The following is a 25,289-nucleotide window of genomic DNA, read 5'->3' on the forward strand; positions in this document are numbered from 1 at the left end:
TCTGAGGGTTTTTTTTAGTCGCAATCACAGGGCAGGCCTGGAACTCAGTCGGGTGGTCGGAGGCTGTTGCGGCCTTGTGGTGTTGTGGCATTGTAGGAACGGACTTGTCCTACGACAGAGTGTGCTTGGGATTGAGGGAGATGCTGATGGTAATGATGGTCGTGCAGGTCTTTGATTCGAAATGGGCCTTAGTCGTGCCACGAGCGAGAGGCCAACTGATCAGTGACTGCTTGCGGTCTGTATTCCTACGGTACGAGGTAGTACGAATGCCTACCTATATTACTGGAGCGACGACATCATCGTGCTTGGAGGTGCCCCTCCGCCGCGACGGTGCCTCCACTCCGAGACCGACATGGTTTACAGTCCATGCCCAGGGCCCCAGGCTTGCCAGGGGCCGTGAGCCATGGTGCCACAGCGAACCCCCACTGAAGTGGGCTGGGCCCCACTGGCCGCTGTCCCACTGGCTGGTCTGTAAATTCGCTCCGTGGCAGCAGCTCTGAGCTCTGCGGAGCCCTCGGCTCGACCTCGTTTATTGGTCCTCTCCATTCCTGGCCATCCCCGTATGTGGCGACTTCGGGGGGCCCAGAAGCCCGCTGAGCGCCTCAATCCCCAGTTCAACCCTGAAGGCTAGCAAACACCATCATCCATGACGGCGCCTATGCCCTCAACCAAGCCGCACTATGACTTCGGCGGACAATGTTGACGGCCATGCCTTCTCGAGATCTTGTCCACGGTTCTGAAACTACTTTTCATATTCCAATGTTCGCAACTTCGCTCTGATCGTGTGGCCGTCGATATTCTCTCATCAAGGTGAACGGACTCGAAGCTTGGAATTTCTCCGAGCTGAACTGGGTGATTGCCAAAGTTGAGTTTGCTGGGTGCGACCGACCGGTGTCGCAGCTCCTCGTACGGAGTACATAAAACCAATTTAGCCAGTGCAGCCTAGGGGCTGACTCTGCCTCAACCGCACTACCTAGTCACTATTGCTAGTACCACAACTGGGACACCACCACGCAACCGACGTGGGGGAAACAATTCGTCTCCGTCATTTCTCCCCTCCATTGGTGCATTCGCTTCTCTTCCATCCCCCATCCTCACAACCTCTATTCCTCGCCTTGCCTTGTGCAATACATGGCCGCTGCCAGGACCGTGACGCCGACGGCCACTGCCAGCCCGGCCTTCACCATGGACCCAACTTCGACAGAACACGACTACCGCTTTCCTCGACGGCCCACGGGCCGCGACAATCCTCCTCGGTTGCGAGGCAACGAGGAGATTCGCTCCAGGCTGCGCGAGCTCAATTCCGAGCTCGGCAGGCCCCACGACGACGGCTTCAGCAGCACCATGAACAGCAGCAAGCTGCTAGGGCCGGCCCTCTTTCCTATGCTGCACAATGCCAATGCTGGTGGCGACGAGAACCTCGAGCAGTTGCAGCAGGACGATCCGCTCGCGACGCAGGTCTGGAAGTTTTTTGCTCGGGCAAAGCAGCAGCAGCCAACCTACAACCGCCTGGAGAACTTGACCTGGCGCATGATGGCCGTGGGGATGCGCAGGCATAAGGAGGAAATGCAGCGAAGGTACGGACACCGGCCGTTACAAGAGAAACACGCCCTTCTACATATTATCCTGTTTCCCAATCTCCCGGTCACGTTTTCCTCGCATGCGGACGGGAACGGTGATGATGGTGGCCATGGCGGCGATGACAGGACACAGGTGCTAACTGGGTGACTCCCGCTATTACCAGGTCCATTAGCCGCCCACCAATGCAGAATGCGCCCAGCGGCATCGCTCAGCTGCGCAAATCTACCCAGCAGGCTGCTCTGCACAGCAACCCAGACGCCATGAACATCGACGACTTCATCTTCTCCGAAGACGCAGCGACACCGGCGGGCATTTCGCTCTCGCCCCAGCCAGCGTCCAAGCTGGACGACGACTTTCAGAGGCCTGCGGCCGCCCATGCGATCCCCATCAAATCCCGCAAGGACCAGGCCCAGCACCAGCATCAGCACCAACAGCAGCAGCACCAGTTCGTGCCGCAGTCGGTGCCAGAGCCTCCCCATCACCAGAACACCGAGTTCAACTATGTCAAGCGCCATCCCCGGAAGACTAGTATTGACGAGCGCCGGGTGAGTTTTGAATCTTTTTCCGCTGTCGCCTGTGCTGTCACCCTCCTCCCTCTCTGGATGCCACCCCCCCGGCTGCACTGCGACCCGCTGCACCGCTGAACCATGCACACCATGCACCAAAATGCCCATACATCTGCACCTGTTTGGCTGTTCCCTGCCTCCAGTAGTGCCCCCCACGCCTACGCCGCGTTTCTGTTTTATTGTCCACCACCACCACCACCTCCAATTCCGCTCCCCACTCTAGCTATTACCCAGCAGCTGCTGCTCAGCAGCTACCCGCTCGCCGCCCACTGCAAAGCCACCATCATCCACCCGTTCACGCCGCTTTACTATTAGTGCTCGCCCACTGACATCCATTCTCGCCCTCACAGAACCGGAAGCGCCCAGCAGACTTCTCTCCTCATGTCCTTGCTGTCAACAGCAATTCGGCCCAGGACCAGCTGGAGCCTGATTCCGATCTGAACGACTATTCACTTGACGCCACCGGCCAGATCAACATGCAGCAACATTCCAACCCCCAAGGCGTCCCTTTCAGCCTCGACACCTTCATGGATAATGACCCCATCATGAACTCGGCTGCCTCCTTCCAGCAGCACTTCTTCTCCCCCGGTACCTCGCCCATGGTGTCCAATGGTCATTTTTCCAACATGTACAATGCCTCCTCCGTCCCCTCCTCCTCTTTAAACACCACAGACATCTATTCCCCCCCTGGATCCGCTTATCAGTCGACCGTGTCGACACCGCACCCGGCTCCTGATAACGATGGCTTCTACTTTGGAAACCAGCAAAGTCGACCCCAAGCCTTTCGCCAGCCTCCTCCGAGCATGGGCAGTCACATGGGCCAGCAATTCATGTATAGTGGCTCTCACCCCAACAATGCCAACGGCGGCAACAATAACAATCACAACGGCGCCTCCATGTTCCCGGCCACAGGCACTGGCTCCGAGTCTGTGTCAGCCTACAGCACCGCCCCAAGCTCGTATGGACACATTGACCCGACCCAGGTCTTCCAGTCCGACCACTCCATGACATCACCTGGCGTCCCGATGCCTCATGAGAACATGTTCTCCTTCGGTGCCGACTCGGACGATGAGGATAACAACGCCTTCGCAGACCGAAACCTTAGCATGCACAACGACTTCTCTAACATGGACGAGTCTGGTCCTCTGGGATGGGATGCGTCCCTCCCAGGCCAGTTCAGCACCCAGGCGGCGCGATTTCCCGGCGGACCCACGCGGAAGCAAGTCATGATCGGCGGAACCACGACCGATTATGTCGATCATAACGGCGGTGATTGGGAGAGCGGAGGCCTCAACCGTTCGCAATCGCAGTCCTTCAACAACAAGGCTGGGAATGAGAAGAGACAGCCTAGGATGCCTCGGAACGCGTCCACGCCCACCCATCTAGCTGGGAAGCAGAATGGGTTTGAGCATCTGGCCCAGTCGATGCCAAACTCTCCTGGAGAAAGACCTGGAACTGTGTCCGGGTTTTCGTCTGTCGCGCCGAGCCGCCCGTCGTCGCCGCAGATGTCAAAACAAAACTCTAGCACCAACCTGCAGGGGAAAGGGAATGATACTGACGGCCCGACAACCTGTACCAACTGCTTCACTCAAACAACGCCGCTGTGGAGGCGAAACCCCGAGGGCCAGCCACTATGCAACGCTTGCGGCCTGTTCCTCAAGTTACACGGTGTCGTGCGACCCCTGAGTCTCAAGACAGATGTTATCAAGAAGAGGAATCGGGGCTCCGGCGCCAACGTGCCCGTAGGGGGAACAAGCACCAGATCCAAGAAAAACACATCCAATGCCGCTTCTCGGAAGAACTCGACTCTATCCATATCTAATTCTACCCCTAAGGAGACAAACACCGTTACCAAACCGAACAACGCTACTAGTACCAACAATAACAGCAATGCTCAGCAGGCTGCTACTCCTCCTTCCGCCACCCGCGCTGTTAGCTCGAACGAGGTTGAAAGTCCAGCTAGTGTCGGCCCCTGTTCTGGCGGCAACACTGCTGGTAGCACTCCAAACAGCCACTTCGGAAGTACTGGATCGTCGGCTGCTGCCATGGGCGGTAAAGGTGTTGTACCCATTGCTGCGGCACCACCGAAGACGGCACCCGGCCCCGGGGCATCGTCCATGAGGAACACAGCCACATCATCAAAGAGACAGCGCAGGCATAGCAAGAGCGGCAATGCTGAGATGCCTTCGAGTACTATGGACCTGGACAGCCCTAGCAACTCGACAACGTCCAACGATTCCAGCCGCCCCGGTGGTCACAGTGGCCCCAACATGCCAATCATGCCTGGAGGCATGATGCCTAATAGCTACCATCTAGCGCAGCAGCGCCCTATGATGGGATCCAACATGGTCCAGATGGGTGGAAGCCAGCAGAAACCGATGATGGGTGGCCCCGGCAGCTCGGCCGGTCCCCAGGAATGGGAGTGGCTCACCATGAGTCTTTAATCTGACCTTGGAGGAAGAAAGCAAAGAAGATGGTTACGAAGCGATGTCTATCTCGATACCGGTCCTTCCTGTTATCGCAAAATGGCCCATACCGACTCACTTAATATTATATTTGTTGGATTGTGGGCTCTCTGATTGGACTATCCCGTTAAGCAGTCTATATGGAATGCTTTGGGACATGGGTTTGTTATTGCTCTTTGGACACGAGTTTCTGGTTGGATCGCAATTGGCACCTCGATTCGAGTTGTCGATCATGTTTGAGGAGTTATTACGATGGGCTTTTTGAAATACGAAGCCTAGGATACTGGTGCTTGGCGCCAGGCGCCAGGCACCTATTGGCCATCTCCTGTTTGGCCAGGGCTGTCTCCGGCCCCTCGAGCGAGTTTCGAGTATGAATTAAGGGAAAGACGAGACGAGACGGAGCGATGATGTTTAAAGGGCTTACGAATGAAGATGGTACTTGTCAACTGTTGGGGGTCTAGGAGTCCATCTACCAGACTTTGTTTTTCCTGATTTCGTTGCCACGACTTGGTTTGGGATGGATGATATCATGGGAGCAGCGTAGACAGGGCGGGCTGGGGGTTTCAATTTTCTCTTACGCCAGCCTTTGATTTTTGTTTTGACCCCTTTATCGTGCCTCTTTGGAGATGACGGAGTAACGGAAACTATTCTTATTCTGGGATGTTATCGTGGGCTATCTTCTTTTCTCTTTTTTTTCGGTTTAATGAGTACACGTGGTGGGCAAGGAGAGGCGAACGTATACGCTCTCTTGGTGTTGGAAGTCTATTATAGAGCCTGTCCATTCTGCTCGTTGCAAATACACAGTCGTCTCGAGCGGCAAGATTGCAAACCAAAAGGGTTGTGAAGAATTTGAATGTGATCACGAATGCTCTTGAAAAAAAATCATGCTTCTCGTTTTGTGCCTCTCTACAACAATATACCCTTGACTCCTACAAGTAGTGTCCTTTAAGACACGACACCTCCGGTTGCCATTAATAACCAGCCCCCCAACGCGCATATGAGCAGACTCGCCGATTCCCATCCGCCTAAACTCCTGACACGAACTTATGCAAGATGCAATAGAATCAACACAGCAGCGAAAAGAAAAATAAAAGAAGAGGAAAAGAAAAGGAGAAGACAGGGAGAACACATATATCCCTGCTGATAGGCAGAGGGTACGAAGAAAGAGAGATAAGACACGCGCCGGGCTTCAGTACTTTGCCTGTCGATCTGCGAACCTGCGCCAGGACCGCCTCTCTGGGCTCGACCGCTCACTCTAAAGCATAGTCCCAAATGTGTCTTCCGATGAAATGGGGATGCGCTTGCGGGGGCTACCGCCATCCTCGGTAGCAGGCTTGCGATGACGGAACGTGAAGCCGACAAAGAGGCTCTTGCTCATTTGCTCATCGCGGTCCGCCATGTTCTCTAGCGCCTGCTGCTTGTCGTGGACTTCCTTGTACTTGGCCATGTCGGCTTCGTTGCTGAAGTCGTCGAAGTAGCCGGCGTCCGTCTCCGAGTCCAGCTCGGGGACGAAGGGTGCACGGGTCTGCCGTAGGGTCTCCCACTCCACCTCGGCAAAATACTGGTGGTTGTAGATGTCTTGGATGTTAGAGAAGCGGCGACTCCGTGAATTGATCGCGCTTGTGTGCTGGTTAGCGACATCGTATCTTGGTTCGAGGGACATATAATGTACTTACGTGGTGATGAAGTTCCAAGTACGGTTGCTGAGAAAATAGTTAGGGTCCTCCCAAACAGGGCGCTTCAACACCTCCTTCCAATGCTTCAAGTTTCGCCATGTCTCATCGGGGGTAGCACCAGCAAACGGCGGGAAACCTGTGAGAGCCTCAAAAAGCATGCATCCCAAGCTCCAGTAGTCAACAGTATAATCGTACTCCTCGCCCCTAAGGACCTCTGGTGCCATGTAGTCGGGGGAGCCAACAATAGACTTGGCATAGTTGACATCATTGTCACGCATGTTTCGATAGCTCTCACGGCGCTCCGCCACGGTACGCTCCCCCATGGGCTTGCCAAAGGGTACAGACGTCTCCGACGCCTCCTCAAGTTTGATACGCATTGACTCAATCTTGGATGGCGCAAGGACACCAGCCGCCAAGCCAAAGTCGGTCAACTTGACGTGACCTGTCGAGTCAACAAGGAAATTCTCGGGTTTGAGGTCGCGGTGGATGTATCCGAGCTCATGCAAGGCGTTAACGCAGCAGAACATCTCGGCAATATAGAAACGAGCATGGCGGTTCGAGAGGACGCCCGTGTTGTTAAGCAGGGTGCGGAAATCGCCGCCCGGGACGTATTCCATGGCAAGATAGATACTCTTGTCATCCTGGAAAGAGTAGAGAAGCCTGACCAGCCACTCGCTCTGGGCTGTGGTGAGAATGTCTCGCTCGGTGAGAACATGGCGAACTTCGTCGAGCTTGAACAACAGCTTCTTGCTCATGACCTTCAAGGCGCACACCTCGCGGGTGTCCTTTTTCTGGGCCAAGAAAACCTGCCCATATCCACCCTGGCCGACTTGGGTGAGGATCTGGAAATCGCCGTGTCTGAGCCTCACTCGCCTCTTTCGGAGGTTCGCACGTTCTCGGCCGGCGTACTTGGACCACATCTGGTTGAATGTCTGCTCGTCTGTCTCGGGCGGCGGGGGGTACTCGGCCTGGAAGGCGGCAAGGCGATTTTGTCGGGAGCCGACATACGTAAGGAGGTCGAAGTAGTAATCGAGAAAGTCTGGAAGCTTGTTAGCAAGGGAAACAAGCACCATCAATAGCCAAGGGGGGCCACCCACAAAGCTGTGTCACATTGACCAGTCTGCGAACGCTGGGCTTCTGGAGAATCTCGCGTTCCTCCGGTGTAAGACCCCGTGCAGTGTTGAACCTCTTGGCGGGTGTGGTTGGGCGCTCCCTGGGCTCATAGAGCTGTTGGCGCGTCAGAGCAGCGTGACTATGCTGAACGGGCGCGTCGTTGCCACCCATGCGAAATGATGGCGGTGTGTTCTCTTGCCCCTGCTTCCTAAGGGGGATCCCAGACGAGTGGCTCTTGTGGACGACGCTCTCATCAACATTGAGGTTCGACTGGTCGAGTGGTTGGGCCTTGGTCTTGCCCGGGGAGAGAGGTGCGGTTGAGATGACGCTCTGAGGCCGGAGCTTGACGGGGGCCTCGAAGGCGCTGGCGTTGATGTTCGCGCCATTGTCGAAGGTGGAGAGCAGATTGTGGGCTCCAGGCGGGATCGTCTTCTTGCTGGGGCTTCCGTTGGGAGTGGTGGTCGGTTCGACAAAGCTGTTGTGTTTGATGGGGGTGGTAGGGCGGGCAGAGGACTCGATGGGCTTGTCCCTACCGCCGGGGAAGAAGTTGGACATGAAGCTGGCCATGGCGATGCGGTGGGGAGGGGGGTGGAGATGGTCGCGAGATGGCCAGTCGCTCGCGCTCAACCAAGATGTAGCGATGAAGGGCGCGGGGGAGTAACAGAGTCGTAAAGCCTGCGCAGTGTCATCAAATAAAGACCCAGCCTGCAGGGTATGAGGCGAAGCGAGGGGGATAATGGCACGGCGGTACTAGTATGTACGATAGTACTATGTAGTACATGTAAGGAAGATGCACGATGCAGAGATGCAGGTGCTGGCCGTGCCAACAGCGATGAAGATGTGCCGGGTAGGGCAGATCAAACAAATGCATTCAGGCCTGAGGGTGAGGGGCTTGAGCCTGGAGGGGCCCACTGGGGTGTCGCGGGGCAGCCCCCAGCGTCAATAAGCCCCCTGTTTCCGTGGTAACAACTAGGAGGTCTGTGCGCTGCCCACTGCCAGTGAGGGCACTGTAGATAACCGACACAGTATCCGTAGCGCCAGGAGCATTCCAAGTTCCAGGTGCCCCTTTGCTTTGTTTCCCAAGGTTGTGATACGCGAGAGACACGGGGAATGCGCCGTGATTTACCTGTAGCCACCCGTACCTTCCTGTCATGCCATGCGTGCACAGGTCGCTGGGGAAACATGCTGACGCTATGAACATATTGAGATGTGATGGACCCTAGCCTTGACGAGTCAACTCTGGTGACTGGCATGCAAATTGGCCCATTATTATACCTACCTAGATAGGCAGTATTATTCGAACTCGTGGTAATATTTTACTGACAGTGCCAGGGCATCAAGCCCCCGATGTTGCCTCCCTGCCTCAGCTGAATGTGGAGGAAGGCGCAGCACAGCACAATGGGCACAATATCGCAGGTCCGTAATCGGCATTCGGTTACGGACCAAGAGCGTCTACCTACCTACTCGTTTTACCTTTTCTGCACGTCATATTTCCCAGAAAAAGATCTAGATCCCTACTCATACGAACGCCAACATGTTTAGCGGTTTAACCTGCCACGCTGAGGCTGCGCTAACGATCACTAGGTCCATTGTCTGGTGGCTTGGAGTGGTTGGACCACCAGGATCTAATCTTATCAATCGCCGAGGTCGTTGCATCATGAGCTGATCAGCCAACCCACCAGTACGTTCCCCGCTCGCCCGGTTCCTTGGCCCCTTGAACAGCAGGTTGAAAACAGGCTGCTGTGCCCATCGTAGCTCCCACGCAAGATACATCACCTATTCGACATTAGCCAGCTTAAGCAGCAGCATTTCCTCACGCCATCATGAAGTTGTTCTCGCTGCTCGTCAGCCTGTCTGGCGCGGTCGGAGCCGCCGAGCTCCTAACGGCATCCCCCTTCTCAAACGACGCCGCAGTCTCCCGCATCCCATCGAGCTACGAGTCGGCCGTCATGGGTCGCCGAATCCTCGCCCTGTCCAAACTGGGCGAGCTGTCAACCGTCTTTCCCGATGCAGGATCCCGTGAGGACGAGGCGGACCATGTCTTAGAATACCGCCCGGGTGGCCTGGGCGGGGTGCCTATCGGGCTGATGGACTACGTCGCCGACTGCGAGGACGAGGGCAACCCGACGGTCCTGGCCATCAAGATTGCCACGGCCTTCAAGAATGTCGAGGCCGGCTCCAACCTCACTCTGTCTATGCGCTGGACCCCCCCATACCCGCCCTCCAGGCGCATCTCCTTCATGTCGCGCCTCGCCGCACACATCCCTTTCCTCTCCGGCGCCACAGGCGAGTCTCCGTACAACTTGGCGCCGCACTCAACGGGCCCGGCCACCCCCGATCCGGTCCCCTACTCGGCCGCCAACCTGCCTCGCTTCTCGCTGATCGGGTACCTCGAGCCCATCAAGACGGACGACGACCCGGCGACGGCGGTGCGCCTGGCCACGTGCTTCACGGCTAAGCATCATGATGCTAAGTGGTGGCTCCCGGGCAACCCCATCCACAAGAGCGAGTGGGCGAGGCTGGTGGTGACGCACGTGTACTGGATTGGTGGGTTCGGGGACCGCGCATACATCGGGTGGATTCCGGTCGACGAGTGGAAGAGTGTCACCAAGGAAGAGTGGTCTGGCATCAAGTTGCCTGGTGAGAAGAAGGGCTGGAGCGAGTGGAGTGTCAATGCGGTTGACGAGCTCTGAGGGCCCATGAGCCCTGAACGAACCCGATTACGGATCAGGTCAAAGGCACAAAGTTTGACAGCCGCTGTCCGTGGCGAGTAATGTACCCATGGTGATTGACTACTAGCATATACTACTACCAGTTACGGATACTGCATGGTAGTACTGCAGAATGGTGTATACACATGACATGAAATCCTCGCATGATATGGTGATTTGTCTTGAATATGGCCAGATGATGATGGTGCATGAATGGGGAGGTTCTCGTCTTGTCTCAATTTTCAATGGGTGTCTCGGATGCAATGCAGCATGTACATATCCGAATTTCTAGTACTACTTGGCATGCACCGCGGCGATATCCTCTGGATGGGACGAGATCGGGCACCGACTGTCGGCTGCCAACTGGTGCCTAGGGTTGAGGGCGTCCACATGGCATCGCATTACCGGTGGGAGTGCTGCCAAGTACGAGTATATGGGGCAATGAAGCAGGCAGGGAGGGAGTCACAGCTTTGTTCAAGGGCCGGATGCGGTGAGGCCATGCTCCACATTCCGATGCTGGGAGAAGCCGAGCAAGCCATGGGGCGACGGTTGAAGAACCGAGTGCGTCAGCCATGCCTAGTTGTGCTAAAAGTAGTGTCGTAGTTACGAGCATCCGTACCCCGTACGTAGTACACATAATATATGTAAGTGCTGTCGGAAATTCGGGTTCCCGAGGGACACTGGAGCGAGCGCCGAAGGATACTACTACGACAAGCACTAGTATCTGCAATAATACTAGCTAGCTGCATGTTTGGAATGTTTCTGACGGTAATAATAAGTTGACGGTGGCTGTGGTGAGAAAACGGAGGTTGGACCGAGACGCGGGGCTCGGAAAGGTTGCGTCCGCCACCGCCCAAGCGAACCATGTCATGTCATAGACTCGTGGTACGTATCCGCACTCGAACGGAGGATATCCCTTTCGTATTCTATCGCCAGCATCAACTTGGCCGCTGCAAACCCCTAGCGCAACCTTAACCAGATGGCTTGGCCCAGCTTGGCGGGTCAGAATCAGGCTCCAGAAGCTGCAGAAACTCCAGAAACTCCAGAAGGCAACCAGATCAGTTTTACCCGCGACGAGTCGATCGACGACGGAAGAGATTGCCACATCTTACGTACCTGTTGTTGAGTCTTGGCCCAGCTGCCACGCCGGCTCTGGTTTCCGACATTGTTGGTGGTTATCGGATGTACGTACCGTACTACAAACATAGCAGTAATACTACTCGTAGGTGCGCTATTGGGAGCATGGCCGAAGGCGTCATCCGTCCAGCAATTGTAGGGGGTCCCACCCGACGTCCTGAGTCGCTATCTTTCTCGATGCCTTGTCATGGGCGAGTTCCTTGCCCATCCCTCTGGGAGGCGAATGTTCCACAATCCCACCTCCTGGCCTCCAAGAAGACGCCCTAAGACGCCCCTAAAGCACCCCTAAAGCACCCCTAAAGCACCCCTAAAGCACCCCCAAAAAGCACCTCCAGAACACCCCCGAAATCCCCTCTCCCCCCCCCCCAAGACGCGCCCCACCGTGTGGTCACCTACTCGCTTTAGCGTCTGGAAAGCCCCGTCGACCCCCCCTGCTTATCCCGTCTTGCCCCGGTTGCCCATCAAGCAGCCGCGACCACCGCGCACCCGCAGATCAGTGGGCTGTTGGTTGGCCGGCTGGGCTCGCTGGTTGGCTTGCTGACTGGCTCGCTGGTTGGCTCCAGGTTGCAGGTTGCGGCACAGGGTAGCGTGCACTCGCAGGAGTCGCAGCAGCGCAGCAGCAGCAACGCAGAGACCTACGCACAGGCTACCGCAACGCAGCAGTGCTCCCAGGGCCCAAAGTCCCTCCCACGTTGCCTCTTCCCCGTACTTCGTACTGCGTACAGCCTCGACGTCTGACCAAAGCGTCTTTGCCTGCCAACCTGTCCAACCTGTCCAACCTGTCCAACTCTGACTGCATCAAATTCTCGTCCATCGTCGCCTTGCTTTCCTTCCGTACATACACCGCATTGCTTCTGCCTTGCCAGCGACTGTACATTCATCGCGTCTCGATTAATTTTGCTCCACTATTTCGCATCATCTCCGACTCCCTTCCGCCACCGCCTCGGCGAACCGTTCACTGGCAGCATCACAACAACCGATCCCTCATCGCCCCCATCATCCTGCAGACTTCTACGCACCGCGCAGCGGCAAGTACGGCAGCCGCACTCCATCGACAATAGCGGCGACCGAACGACCGCTCAGGCGTCGCACAAACCCCTTGGAAGGCCCAGTCTCTGAATCTCCTGGCTTCAAATCTGCTACGGGGATGGCGCCTCCTTCCCATCCCCCAACATGACCTCCAGGACCCCGATGGGCGTCCAGCAGCGACAGCCCCAGCAGCCCCAGCGAACGTTGAGCTCCTCATCGCTGCCATCGCAGCGTTCGGCGCCTCCGCAGCGGGCTCTCTCGCACCAGCATCTTCCCTCGTCCCCGGCGCGCAAAGATTCCTCCTTCAGCGATCTCTCTGCCGAGTCGACCGATGCGTCGCAGAGTCGCCACGGCATCGGCACTCCCAGGAGAGGCGGGTCAAGGTTACGACTGGAACTGTCGTGCGACCATGGGGCTGCCAGTCAACTGGCTGCCGAGTCACCGCAGAGCCTCGCGTCGGCGCGAGCACTCCCAACGGGGGATGGAACCGACGGTGCGAATAGTCCCGCCCCATCTCGACTCTCCCACCAGGAATCCGACAACCCTCCAATGCCGATGCCAAAGATCCGCCAGCTCACGGCCACTCGAACTCAGCCTCCGCGACAGGCCACCCCGACTCCCTCAACCGCCAAAAAGGATGGCCGGCCGAAGCCATACGTCTTCGAAACCCCCCCCGAAGCCCCTCGGTTGGCTACAACAAACAAAAACGAAAATATGACTGGTGATCCTTTTGGGAAAGGGCTATTCTCGGGCCGGGCGGATTTCTTCCCGTGGACCGGAAAACACCTGGAAGACGCGTGGACGAGCGAGTCCATTACCAAAGGTGTCTGCGAGAAGTACAGTTCCTCTGAATCGTCCTCGGCGAGGCTCGCCATCTTTCCGGCGCTCAAGCAGAAGACCGGCCTCAACGCCCTTTCGACAATCTTTATGGGCGTGCTTAATCAGCGGAGGCAGCGCGGACAGATCACCACCCCGTCGACATTCAAACCACCGCCAAGAGTCACCTTGACCGACACCAAACGGGAAGTGTGGCTCAAGGACCTGGCAAACCCATCCACCTCGCTACGACGCCTTAGCCGAACTATCCCACATGGGATCAGAGGAAGGGCTCTTCTCGATCAATGTTTGAATAAAAACATCCCTACCGAGAGGGCTGTGTGGCTGGCCAAGTGCGTTGGCGCCAACGAGATCCGAGCTTTCAAGAGAAAAGGCGTAAATGGTGCCATTGTCATGGGAGGCGAGGTGAAATGGTGCAAAGACTGGACCATCTTTGTGGAGCAGTTTGTCGACTCTGTTGTTTCGTCGATCAATGAGGAAGATTGGAAATCCAAGGTGACATATGCGTAAGTCTCGGCCGACATCTCCCTGGTTTGATACAGTACTGACAGCGATGTGACAGAATCCGATTGGCCACAAACTTATACTCCGAACAGCTCCTCGACCGAGATCACTACCTCGATTGGCTCATGTCTGGGCTAGAAGGCAGCACCCAGGGCAGACTTCCCATGTGGATGCTTATTGCTCGGATATACTGGGCAGATCTACTGCGCTCGCGCAAGTACGGCCGGCGACTTGTTTCTGCATTGCTCAGTCATGTGCATTGTGTAAGTGATAGACACCTCCGTCGAGTAGAAACCCGGACTAACTGAGGGTAGATCCATAATGATCCCGATAGAGATATTCTCTCGCAGCTTTCGAGCCAATTATCCTTGATGCTTACGTCGCTGATCAAGAGCAACCCCGAGAGCTTCATCTACCCCAGTGCTTGGACGAACTATCGCGATACCCTAAAAGCGATTCTTCCCATGGACGACGAGGTGGCTCAGAGGGCATACAGCAGCATCAACTCCCGCAATCTGCGACTTGCCGTGGCAGGAAACGCTTACCCACCTGCTGGCCGTCAGAGACTTGTCAGGCTCTTGGACTCGACGTTCCAAAATGCCATCGAACTAGACCTATCGGCAAAATGCTGGGCGGCGAGTGATGACAAGGCTCAGACTATCAGGACTCTGGTTGACTGGGCTACCTCTGTCCATCGCCCTGGTCTTGCCAAAGTCTACGTGGCTTCCAAAGTCCTCAAGGCCTTCAAGGCCTGGAACATGAGCCAGCCCTTGGATGTGACCACAGCGGTGCTCGAGGTCCTAGATGGCATTGATGCCGACGACCAGAACCGAAAGGGGCTCATGTACCGTCTTGTCACCGAACTCATCCGAGGCCGTATCTTCTGGGTGCCCCGGTATTTTCAATGGCTCATTGCCCGAGGCGGTTTCCACGAGGCATCCGAGATCGACCCTGAACATGGCCCCTGTGCGGGACGTCTGCTTGTTGAGATACCCATCGATTGTCTCACGAGCAGGCAGAGGACAGAAAGGGCCAATTTATTACGGCGAGCCGGAGGCTATTTGGTTGCTGAGGAAGAGGTCAATGTCTCAACAGCTCTAAGGTGTGTTCAGCATGCGCTCGGACAGCCCTTACCAGCCGACGACCCTTTGTCTCAGAGAGAACCAATGCCCATGCGGAAGCTTTTGAATCGATTACGCAGAAGCAGCAGGGCCTTGCAGTGTGCCATCAGCTCTCATCTGCAGGAGACGATGGCTCACGGGGGCTCCGCTGGTAGCAGCCACACTGGGTCCGTGGCCATGTTGACGTCGGTTCGGGCTATTCTGGAGGCGACCGAGGACTTTACAGTGCTTTCCGATGTTGTCCAGTGCTGCCTGAAGTCGTCTGACGCGGAAATTCTAGCTGCGTGCGCCGATACCATCAACGCAAACATTCGGATCTTTCTAGCTGTAGGGTCCGCGTCTGAGTCGTTCAACATTCTCACGGAGCGGCTCAAGATGTTTGGTCAACAAGGAGCAGTGCCTCGGCCGTTGCTCGCCGCCGTCTCCCACCTTGCCCAAAGGATGCCAGGACGAGAGGACGTGGCCAACCAGCTTCGCCAAGAGCTCCTGCAGAGCGACCGGAGCAGTGCCATTGATGCATGCTCGCCCGTCTCGGACAGCATGGTAACCCAGGCACACGCTGGAGAGGGGAATTTGTCCGAGGAGATTGATAAATTATTGGCCAGCGGGAATAGGATCGATCATCCAACCATGAACCGACTCTTTCGGACTATTGTGCCTCGGCTCGAGGCTGGGTGGGCGAAGGGGGACGAGATCTGCAGGGCCTTTGCATCTCTGCTAACCAAGATGCGAGTATTCGACACTCATCACTTTGACAAACTGATGGCCGACTGGATCAGTCACGTCCGTTCGTTGCCGACACGCCCATGTCTTTCAGATCTGTTCCCTCTTTTGGTCACTGCCGGATGCTTGACCGTGTCAGCACTGCTGCATACAGCCAACGCTTCGCCACCCATGACAACCAACCCTCCAGTCAGCATGGACTCGGGCAACGGTGGTTCGGCGACTTATCTTCAAGAACTCCTGGGATTGTTTCTGATGAAGTTGCCCAAGTCCACTCCTTTGACACAGGAGGAACTTTATCAATTCAGGATCCACCAGGAAGCTGCCAAGTCGGACAATGCGCCCGCGTTCCTATCTCTGATTCGAAATTCGATCTGCGAATACTCGGCCCTACAAGCTCACCAAACCGGGCTTGCGCTCCCCCTAGACAATGTGCCGTTTCGGGACCGAGTTTTGGAGGCCCTTAGGCTGCTTGTCGTGGTGAACGCTCCTGCAGCGAGCAAGGCCATGAGCGTCAGAGATTTGCCTCAAGGGGCTAGTGAGCTGGTCTCGAAAATGACGACACAGCTTTTGTTGCCGGGCTGTGCCGAGGACGAGGATATTTCGTTCGACTATATCCTCGGTCTGGCGACGGAGCTGACGTTGCCGTTCTGCCAACTCAAGCTAGAATTTGATCTCTCCGTCAGCGAATCCAATCCCAGTTCGAGCGAAGATCCGGCACAGTCTCGATACGACTTGTTTGCGAGTGCCATGGACCGAGCCATCGAGGCCAACAATATTACGTGGACGAGCATGCTTCCTTGCCTAAGCTGCGACATTTCTCAGCATCTGAAAGATCTGGCTCGCGACAGACTAGTCAAGCTGATTCCATCGCTGAAGTCGTCACAGTTCAGCAATGCGGCAGCGGACCATCAGATCCACCTTGCGGAAAGCCTGCTCGGCGTTGTTGAAGCCATCACCACGGGCCAGCCATCTCCCAAATCATCCCAGCTCACGAGCACTTTAGTGGACAAGCTCTGCGATTTGTGCGAGATAATTGCCTCGAAAGATGCCGAGATGGACGGCGTCCGCAAGTCCGTGCTCGACCACTGGCTTCCTGCACTTCTGAGACTAGTCACTCTGCAAGGAAATGGATCCGAGTCACCGATAACGCCTCCGTCGACAAGCACACCTGCGGGTGGTAAGCCTACAGCACCTGTGAACCACGAAGTCCGGGCTCGTATAGTCCTTTCCCTCTGCAGCTTGCTCCTCGAACTGCAGCTTCTACCAGCACATGCTGTAGGCGACCTCACTCAGCAGGTCTTGGATGTCGCCGTCTTACTCGTCGACGCACTCCCGGATGATTTGCGGCACCAGTGCGCGAAGAACCTCCTCTTACTTCCTGGATCTTCGGCCAGCACCAACCTCTCCTCCGATCCCAGGCTCTACTATCTACTAAGCACACCGCAACTGACTCTGGCCGACAATCTGGTCCTTTCGCACAGGGACAAGTCGACTCTGATGCACAGCTCAGGCCCGAGGGGCATGGGCGCCATGTACGGTATCGGGCCGCAGATACAGGAGAAACTATCGCCTTTCGTCATGAGGCGCTGGGAGATGCTGAGCGAGTCGACACCAAACACTGGCGAGAACGACACGAGTCTCAGCCTTGGCCTCTTTGAGGCCATCAAGATACAGTAAATCCCCTAGGGTCAAGTACATGTACGAGAAGATGGATCGTCACACGACATGCACATTGTTAGCACACAAAGATAAGGGGGAAGCGGTTGCAATTTGCGCACGGAACATGGCCAATAGCCTTCTTGTCTATGTTTTTCATCCTTTATACTCATTTGCCTCCCACTGTTGTTCTAGGCAAGCCTTATACCCAGACGATTGATGATTTGGCATGGGAAGACAGAGAGGGTCGGAGTTGTTGAAGACGGGGGTTTTGTTGGTGTTGGGTACTATCAGTCGATTTTTTCTTTCTTGTCTTTATCCTTAGCGAGGTGGCTTTATCATTTGCGCGGCATGGCGATGGGGATTATTATTCCTTGGCTGGTTGGTTGGGACTACTGGAGCCTGTAACTTGGTGGTGACTTGTATGTATGCATTTGCTGGGAAGAGACCAGAGGCGGACAGAAGGCGGCATAAATAAGAAATAAGTACACAAGAATCTATTCATGATACCTCATACTAAGAACGATTATCCATGGAAGTCCATGCACGGATGAATAGAGCTATACTTTTGTAATTATTCACCTCGTTTATCCAGGATATTACTACCACCAAGTAATAGAAGAACCATGTCCCAACTGGATCCTTCCCCTGCCACCATCTCTCCGCACCCACACAACCACTCAAGAGGCTTCCGCGTACTCGTGCTACTCTTACACATGAGACAAAAAGAAAACATAGCGGTTTCAAATAACGAGATCGGGAAAAAAAAAAGTAACGACGCCATGCAAACGGGAGAACAATCAAACGTCGAAAGAGAGTCCGGTTTAGTTTGCCCTTTCCCCTTTCCCCTTTCCCCTCTCTCCCCTTTTCCACTTTCGGAGTGGTAGTAGTATATCCTGCAGGGGGTGAGATTCGCCCCCGAGCAACTAACTAGTCCTCATCAAAGATCTGGTACGTGTTCAGCAGGATGGTGTCGACGACCTTGATCTGCCACCCGGCGTCGGCGATGGCCTTGCTGGGGTCGGTGCCCATGAGGGTGGGGCCGAAGATGACGGCGAGGTTGTGGGCGTTCATGCGGTTGATGTGGGCGTTCTCAATGACACGGGAGAGGTGAAGGCAGAGGGCGCGGAGGGTGGCGTAGTTAGGGTCAGGGAGGCTGTTGATGATGGCGTGGAGGGAGTCTCGGCGGACAATGTCGTCATCGTGTTCTGAGACAGGCCTGTCAACCACCGTGCGGGCCATAAACGATTGGGGGTAGCACTCACTGGCAGCAGCGATGAAGGCATCGTGGTGCTCCAAAGTCAGGAGAGGGTCAGGGAATTCACGCAAGAACTGCTTCAACAGTCCCGTAACACTGTTGACATCATGAAAGAAGTTCTCGGGATTCCTAAAGTCGAGGGCTTTGCTCTGGGATTCTGTCGTAGTAGCTGGTTAGAGTTTTGTTTTGTCCCAAGGGCCCTCGATTGGGGTTGGGGCTGGGAACGTACCTGTATCAAACATGTGCTTGAGTTTTTGGACATGGCCCATCGAGCCGGACTGTCGGTAGATGCCCTCGACGCTCAGGCCAAACAGCTCGACGGCCTGAATGCACTGCTCCACAACCAAGGGCACGGCGAGGCCATCACGCTCATATAGGCGGCCAAGAGTTACACCAAAGACGGGGTTGAGTGGCGCGGGAGGAGCCTGCGGGGGCGGAGAGTTCCTGACACCGCCAGGGATAACCATGTGCGCACTACCCTTCCTGCCATGCGAAGGGGGCTGGAAGGGAGCAGGGGCTTGTTGAGGCGGAGGAGCCGCAGTGGATTGGAAGGACAGTGCCCCGAGTTGTGGTGCGCCCTGAGAGCTCACGTCCCTGCTTCCGTTGTAAGGAGGGGCGCCAGAGCTCGGAGGTATGAACTGCTGCTGCATATTTCCCTGGCTGTAGCTGCGGTTGTGCGGTTGGGTGAAGGGCCGCCCCGGTTCCGGAGGGCCGGTGGCGGAGAAGCTCTGGTTCAAAGAAGGAGGACCCTGCGGGCTTTTGGGCGAGCCGAAGCCTCCTCCAGCAGTGCTTCGCAAGGGGGACTGTGCAGAAGCCGCTGAAACACCAGAAACCTGGGGGCTACTTGAAGCGGCCTGAGGTGTGCTCGGAGGCGGTGCCTGGCTCAGGGGCGCTGGTTGGGGGTTGAGGACCTAGAGGTTCGTTAGGTCATGGAGGCAGCCGACACCGGGCGATATATATGGCATTACTCACAGGGTTGCGCTCATACTTGATCTCGCCCGATTTGGCCGGGACCTTGGAGTGGTGAGCCCCCACGTACTCGCGGAGATCCCTCTCGTTGTCAATCGACATGACGGCATGTCGAAGACTGCGCGAAGCAGGGTGGGATTCGCCTCCCGGCCCCTTGATCGGGCTAATGCTGAGACCGTTGCTAAGCAGCAGCTTCTCATTAAAGGCGGCTGTGACAAGGTCAGCAGATGAATTGGTGATGTGGGTGGGCGATTCGAGCTCAGTCCCATTAGGAAGGGGGGGAGAGGGGGTTTCTTCGTACCAAACTTTTGCATCTGCAGCGTGAGTCCCTCGTCGAGCTCCTTGATGAGGTCCTGGACAGCCTTGATAGTCTCAGGCCGGGTGGTGGACTCGAGATGGGACTTCTCGGTCTGCAGGGTCTGGACGTGGCCGTGGTAGGACTGGTCGGCGGCCTGGACCTTCTTGAGCAGATCCTCCTCCTGCTGGGCAGCCGACTTGTTCTTGAAGGCATTGAGGACCTTGCCCGTCTGCCTGCCCTCGCCGGTGCGGGCGCGCTCGTACTCGTCAGCGAGGGAGTCGTACTTGGCCTTGCTCTTGCGCATGGCCTGCTCGAGATCGACCACCTTTTGCTCGGCGGCGAGCCCGCTGGTCTTCCATGTCTTGCGGCTGCGCTCGGAGGAGGCGGCGAGGTCGACGAGGTCGTCGTGCATCTGCTGGAGGGAGGCGGCAAAGTGGGTGCCGTTCTCGGCCATGCGTTCGTGGATGTAGACGAGCTCGTCGTAGGCCTTGGCGAAGGAGCCGGCTCGGTGGTCGGGGCGGCGCATGCTGTCCTGGGTGGACCGGCAGAGCTTCTTGAGGCCCTGAGCATTGTCTTCCTCGAGGGTAGCTCGCTTCTTAAGGAACTGGGCGAATTCCTAGCAGAAAACGGGGTGAGCAGAAGCGACGGAGGAAGAGCTAGGGGCAAGGGAAAAGGGGGAAGGGGGGACGCACTTTCGCGGAAGCTATGCTCTGCTTGAGGCGGTTCAGCAGCGTCGCGATGCCAATCTAGGAGGAATTGAGTCAGTATCGAGCACAGCAGACGGCGGGCAGGGTCGAGGAGGGCACACCTCGGATGTCAAGACGCCGTTGACGTGCTTGAGCAGCTCGGGATTGGGCTCAGCACCAGCGGGCGGCGGAACGGGATTGCCGGTCGGGCTTTTGTGGGAGTGAGCGCCATCTCCGGCATCGTGGGCGGCTTCGCCGTCATGGGCATTTTCGGCAGCCGTGGGGGCTGTAGAAGCATTATCGTCAGTGGCGGAGGCGGAGGCGGTGGGCGGAGGGCTCGTGGCGGGCTTTTCGGCCAAGATGCTGGAAGGTCGGTCGCGGTAGTAGTCCAACGAGGTCGAGGATTGGACGTCGTCAGCCGGGGGTCGGGGGTCGGCCATGGTGTCGTCGAGGTCTGTGGGCGGAGGAGACCAGGAGGAGGCGAGGGCAGGGGAGGAAGAGGGAAGACAGCTAGAGCTCTCAAGCTCAGCAAGGGGAGAGGATTATTTCGACGGGGGAGGAGGACGAGTTGAGGACGAGGCGCAGGCGCAGACGCAGGCTGGTAGACGTCGCGTCGATTGGGATGCGCATTCCCCTGTCGGCTGTTCGTTGGTTGTAAACCTGTGGTCAGTGCCTCATTCGTACCGGCCACGCTGTACGCTGTACTCCGTTCGAAGTCTGCTGCCAACCTTGCAGGTCCACCCTTGTTGCCGCGCTCGCTGTTGGCTGGTGATGTGTACTGTCTGCTGCTGCTGCTGCTGCGCAGGTATTCTTGCTCATTCGGAAATAACTTGTCACGGAATGGCGTTAGGTTTGCCCTCTGGGCGGGGGCTTCGGTGTCCACGGAGTACGAGCACGGGAGCTACATGTGCAGAGGCACCGCTGTGGGCTGTTGTGGTCACTGGCCTGGAAATGAACAGACAGGGAAGGTAAAAGGTCGAGGTGCCATCTTCCCAACTTCAAGCTATCACAGAGGGGCCACAAAGCTCTCGCCATCACAGGTCCAAGCCGACTTCTCGCCTATGTCTTCCCCTAGTCTATTGTCTGCTATTATCGCCTGTCTACGTGTTGCGTTGCGTGTTCAAGGCCGTCGGGAGTGGCTGATGAAGCCCACAGGAGCTGTCGAGGGGCCAAAATGACCGCTAACATAGCCCATCCACAGTGGGGTGGAGGCCCCCGAGCCCCTAAATGTCACCGCCCGCCCGCACCCACAAGCCCACCACGCCACCTACCTCACCTCGCCTCACCTCCCTACTAGGTAGGTAGGTCATATTAATAGACACCGTCTGATACTACTCCGTACGTACGTACGTACGGATTAAACAGACACCAAACGCCAGGTACCAGGTCATGCATCACTCGTTGAATCCCATCTCGGCCCTCCTCTCCCTCCCCCCGCCCAAAAAAAAAACTCTAGAGGAAGTATCGTTTCGCTGTTTGTACTCCTACTCGTACTGCCACATAAATAATAACTCGAAGCCTCGCCCTTCCTCCCATGGCACCAACGCCCCATCGTTGGCTTGTCACACGGCTACCCGCAGCCCAACAATGTGACATATTGATCGAGTCCCACCATCACTTCCGGGCTTCCGGCCTTGTCAAACATTGCTGTCGATTCTCATCTACGCCATCTATACCTTCGAACCACCCCGCAGCCTCACTACGCTGCCACCGCTCGGCATTCCACCCAATTAGGTATTCCCTTCCTAGAACCAGGCAGGCCAGCTAGGTTATGAAACCAGGGGGCACGATGTATCCAGGGCCAAAATGCAATGCTGCACTGCACTCCTCCTTCTCTCCTCCATCCTTCCCTTTTCCTTTTCCCCGAAAACAAAAAACTCCAGAACCTGTCCTAGGAGATGGTATCTCGACCCAGTGAAACGAAAACAATCCCCCAACCCCCACCCCGAAAATGCTCTGAGACAAAGAAGACCGATGTGTTGCTCGCAACAGTGAGATGCTATGCATGCTCCAAGATACAAGGCCATGAATAATGAAAGTAGGGGAAAAAATTAACCGACAGATCTGACGTGGTGGTGAGCGCCAAGTAGTAAAGAAATATCCGTCATCGTGAGTGTAGGTAATGATAAATGAAGTCCACCTCGGTATGTGTAGGCTTTGGGTAGGTATGTAAAGTGTTTCAAGTCTTGGCTGGTGGCTCGGCCACAGCTGCGTCCTGCGTTGTCGTCTCCGCCGGCCACTCGGGGGTCGCCAGCTGCGCGTATTTGCGCACGTTCCTATCCTCAAGCTCCTTGGTGAGGACCTCCATCGCAAGCTCCCACCGCCTCCGCAGTCTCTCTCTTCGTGAGCCAAAGAGCCCGTTCACCGCGTCCGTCTCATGCGCGAACTGGGCAGCCAGGTCCTCGAGCTCCTCCTGGCGCTTGACCCCGAGCTTGTCCAGCTCGGCCTCCTGCCGCTCCAGGAGCTCCTCCATGCATTTGGCCTGGCGGTCGCGCATCACGTTGATCTTGGACTGGTTCAACCGCTCCATGTTGTCGCGCAGGTTGTACTGCTGGCCAAGCTCCCGCAAGTCGCGCTCCGTCACCGCTCGCTCCGGCATTTCTGACTCCGGGTTCCGCCCGAGCCCTTTGCAGTAAGCCTCCATGTGCTTCAGCCGAATGTTGACGCTCCTCTCACTCTGCTCCAGCGTCGCCCGAAGCTCCATCTCGGCCGCCACCTGCCGGTCCTCGAGGTGGCTCGCCGTCTTGACGTGCCTCTCCTTCATCTTGTCCTCCTGGTCTGCCTGCCTCTCGATGAGAGCTGCCTTCTGTTCCTGGTGCCGCGAGTGCATCTTGTCAATGACCGACGTCTCAAAGTCCAAAAACCGTTTCATCTCATCTTGCTGTGATTGCTGCAGCGCCTGGAATGATTCATGGCGCTTTGACCGCTCCACAGCCTCTGCCTTTTCGGCGGCCTCCGTCGCTGCCGCCGCTTCCTGGGCCGCCTTCTCCGCCTCGAGTTCTGCCTGCCGCTCCTCTTCCTCCAGACGGCGTCGCTCCAGCTCCTCCTCGCCGCTGCAGACATTGGGGCAGCCAACTGTGGCGTCCCAGACGCCGCCACATATGTAGCAGAATTGCGCCTTGCACCGGCACGTCATGTGGGTGCACCCCTGAGCGAGCTCGACAAGGTTTCGGCACTTGTAACACCTGCGCCACCCGGACTTCTCGCCCATCTTCAAAACCTGCTCTAGCTCCCAGTCCTCTGGGCAGTCCTTGCCCATGGCATGGGCGTTCCGTTTGCACATGACGCAGGCCCGAGTTCGGCACCGGCGGCAGGTCACGCAAAACGGGTGTTTCGGGTCGACCTTGTGCCGAGGTGGGATGAACTCGCCGCAGTCCGGATTTGGGCAGAATATCCTCGACTCCCACGGCGTGCTGAACTGGACCACAGCCTTGAGGAAGGCCACTTGGTTGTCCCGTGTCAGAATGGCCTGGATGGTGTTGCCGGGGATAGGCTGCGTGCAGCACCGTGGAGGCATTTTTGCCTCGTCGGTAGTCGCTTGGCTAACCATGACTCGCAGACAGTGGGCACAGTAGGTGTGCCCGCAAGGTAGGTTGTGCAGAGCAGTAGGCTTGTTCTTGCCATTGTTGGCGAAATCATCTCGGCAGCACACACAAGATCTATGGGGACATGGTTAGCAGCTTTCACAATGGCCAAGTACGTGGGTGGGCCAAACCGACAGGCTGGGAAGACATGGCTGTACCGACTTCTTGGGCCATCGGATCTTGTTCTTGAAATTTGACCTCATACTAGCCATACTGCGTTTAGTGCTAACGCTGAAGATGCTCTTGGATGAAGGGTCCGTCGTGGAAACGGAGGCCTTGCGAAACTTGGGCTGGTCGAGGTTCTTGTCAATCTGTGACAGGTACTTGTCGTACTGAGAGAGGTTGACGGGGCGGGGACGTCGCTTGTCATTGGTGGAAGCGTGCGCTGCCTTCGGACTCGAGGGCGCAAACACGGACGAGTCCGCGGTGAGGGCGGTGCTGGCGGAGCCATTCGAGGTCGTGGAGAAGGTCCGGGCATGGCATGTCGGTGCTGTGGAGGTAGACTGGGCGCTCGATGTGTAACGTTCATCAAGGCCATTGCGGGAGGGTGGTGGGGGTGATAGACCGAGCTGGTGGGCTTTGGCGACCAGCTCGTCCTCAATGTGGTCTTCCGACTTGTCCACGGGGAGCCGGAGAACCTCAGCGAAGTAGACGGTATCGCTGAGCTCGGGCAGGCTGGAGGGCTCGGGCATCTCGGCCGGGTACTTTGACACAGCCAGCGAGACCATTGTGGGATAGCAGACTCGCAGCACAGGGCGTCGACTGGGTTGTGGGCGGTTTATCAAGGCCAAATCATTGTCGATCGACCCGGGAGTTTGGACTCTAGGGATTTCCGTTTGCTAAAACAAGAGACGGTTCGCGGCAGGGCGGAGACGTGCCTTGTTGTTGGAACTCGGAACTCGGTGGAGATCAGGAAAAAGGTGAAGACGGGAGGATCAAGTCTGAGACAGGAGACTCAGATTGACAGACGCCGGTCGGCTTCCAAGAGGGCGTACAGGTCCAAGCGTTCGCAGGGCGGAGGGGAGTTGGTCGGAGGCGGTCAGAGACAGTCCGAGTCAATGGGGGAGGGTCTGTCGAGGAAAGAAGAGGCAGAGAGGACTGAGGACGAGGAGGAGACGATGGCAGGCAGGAGGCAAGGAGCGAGGGTCGGAGAGAGAGACGCCGTCGCGATGGTCGCCCCTCTAGCACTGGTGCGTGGGCCTGTACTGGTACGTACGAGTACCAGTATAATAGCGGTAGTCTCGTACTGTACGGGGTACTCGTACGGCCTTAACGGGCTCTACGGGGGGGTCAGGGTACCTACAGCTTGGGTGGGAGGACGTGCGTCCCGAGCACTGTAGCACAATTTGCCGGGTAGTTACAAGGGCCAAGG

The 25,289-nt window shown here is 56.7% G+C and overlaps 6 protein-coding genes across 6 annotated transcripts; 3 read left to right on the top strand and 3 right to left on the bottom strand.

Moving 5' to 3' along the window:
- Positions 1-1,185: 1,185 nt before the first annotated feature.
- Positions 1,186-4,591, top strand: GAT1 (GATA-type transcription factor; the record flags this gene model as incomplete). Its single annotated transcript, XM_083194803.1, has 3 exons — positions 1,186-1,577; positions 1,745-2,126; positions 2,498-4,591. The coding sequence occupies 3 exons, from the start codon at positions 1,186-1,188 to the stop codon at positions 4,589-4,591; spliced, it is 2,868 nt and encodes a 955-aa protein (XP_083049716.1).
- Positions 4,592-5,867: 1,276 nt separating this feature from the next.
- Positions 5,868-7,968, bottom strand: DBF2 (kinase-like domain-containing protein; the record flags this gene model as incomplete). Its single annotated transcript, XM_083194804.1, has 3 exons — positions 5,868-6,231; positions 6,289-7,327; positions 7,386-7,968. 3 exons carry the CDS (start codon positions 7,966-7,968, stop codon positions 5,868-5,870), a joined length of 1,986 nt encoding a protein of 661 aa, XP_083049717.1.
- A 1,256-nt stretch (positions 7,969-9,224) lies between these two features.
- On the top strand, positions 9,225-10,094 carry ACO1O0_005383 (pyridoxamine 5'-phosphate oxidase-domain-containing protein; the record flags this gene model as incomplete). The annotated part of the gene is made up of 1 exon (XM_083194805.1): positions 9,225-10,094. The coding sequence occupies one exon, from the start codon at positions 9,225-9,227 to the stop codon at positions 10,092-10,094; it is 870 nt and encodes a 289-aa protein (XP_083049718.1).
- A 2,328-nt stretch (positions 10,095-12,422) lies between these two features.
- SRB8 (mediator of RNA polymerase II transcription subunit 12) lies at positions 12,423-17,143 on the top strand (the record flags this gene model as incomplete). Its single annotated transcript, XM_083194806.1, has 3 exons — positions 12,423-13,621; positions 13,678-13,882; positions 13,934-17,143. 3 exons carry the CDS (start codon positions 12,423-12,425, stop codon positions 17,141-17,143), a joined length of 4,614 nt encoding a protein of 1,537 aa, XP_083049719.1.
- Positions 17,144-18,052: 909 nt separating this feature from the next.
- On the bottom strand, positions 18,053-20,773 carry RGD1 (uncharacterized protein; the record flags this gene model as incomplete). Its single annotated transcript, XM_083194807.1, has 6 exons — positions 18,053-18,549; positions 18,610-19,291; positions 19,353-19,558; positions 19,651-20,263; positions 20,340-20,393; positions 20,456-20,773. 6 exons carry the CDS (start codon positions 20,771-20,773, stop codon positions 18,053-18,055), a joined length of 2,370 nt encoding a protein of 789 aa, XP_083049720.1.
- Positions 20,774-22,512: 1,739 nt separating this feature from the next.
- Positions 22,513-24,645, bottom strand: ACO1O0_005386 (BRcat and Rcat domain-containing protein; the record flags this gene model as incomplete). Its single annotated transcript, XM_083194808.1, has 2 exons — positions 22,513-23,992; positions 24,080-24,645. 2 exons carry the CDS (start codon positions 24,643-24,645, stop codon positions 22,513-22,515), a joined length of 2,046 nt encoding a protein of 681 aa, XP_083049721.1.
- Between the last annotated feature and the right edge of the window lie 644 nt (positions 24,646-25,289).

The sequence above is a fragment of the Amphichorda felina genome (assembly GCF_050947745.1).
Source record: "Amphichorda felina strain 45539 chromosome Unknown scaffold_5, whole genome shotgun sequence".
NCBI classification, from domain to species: domain Eukaryota; kingdom Fungi; phylum Ascomycota; class Sordariomycetes; order Hypocreales; family Bionectriaceae; genus Amphichorda; species Amphichorda felina.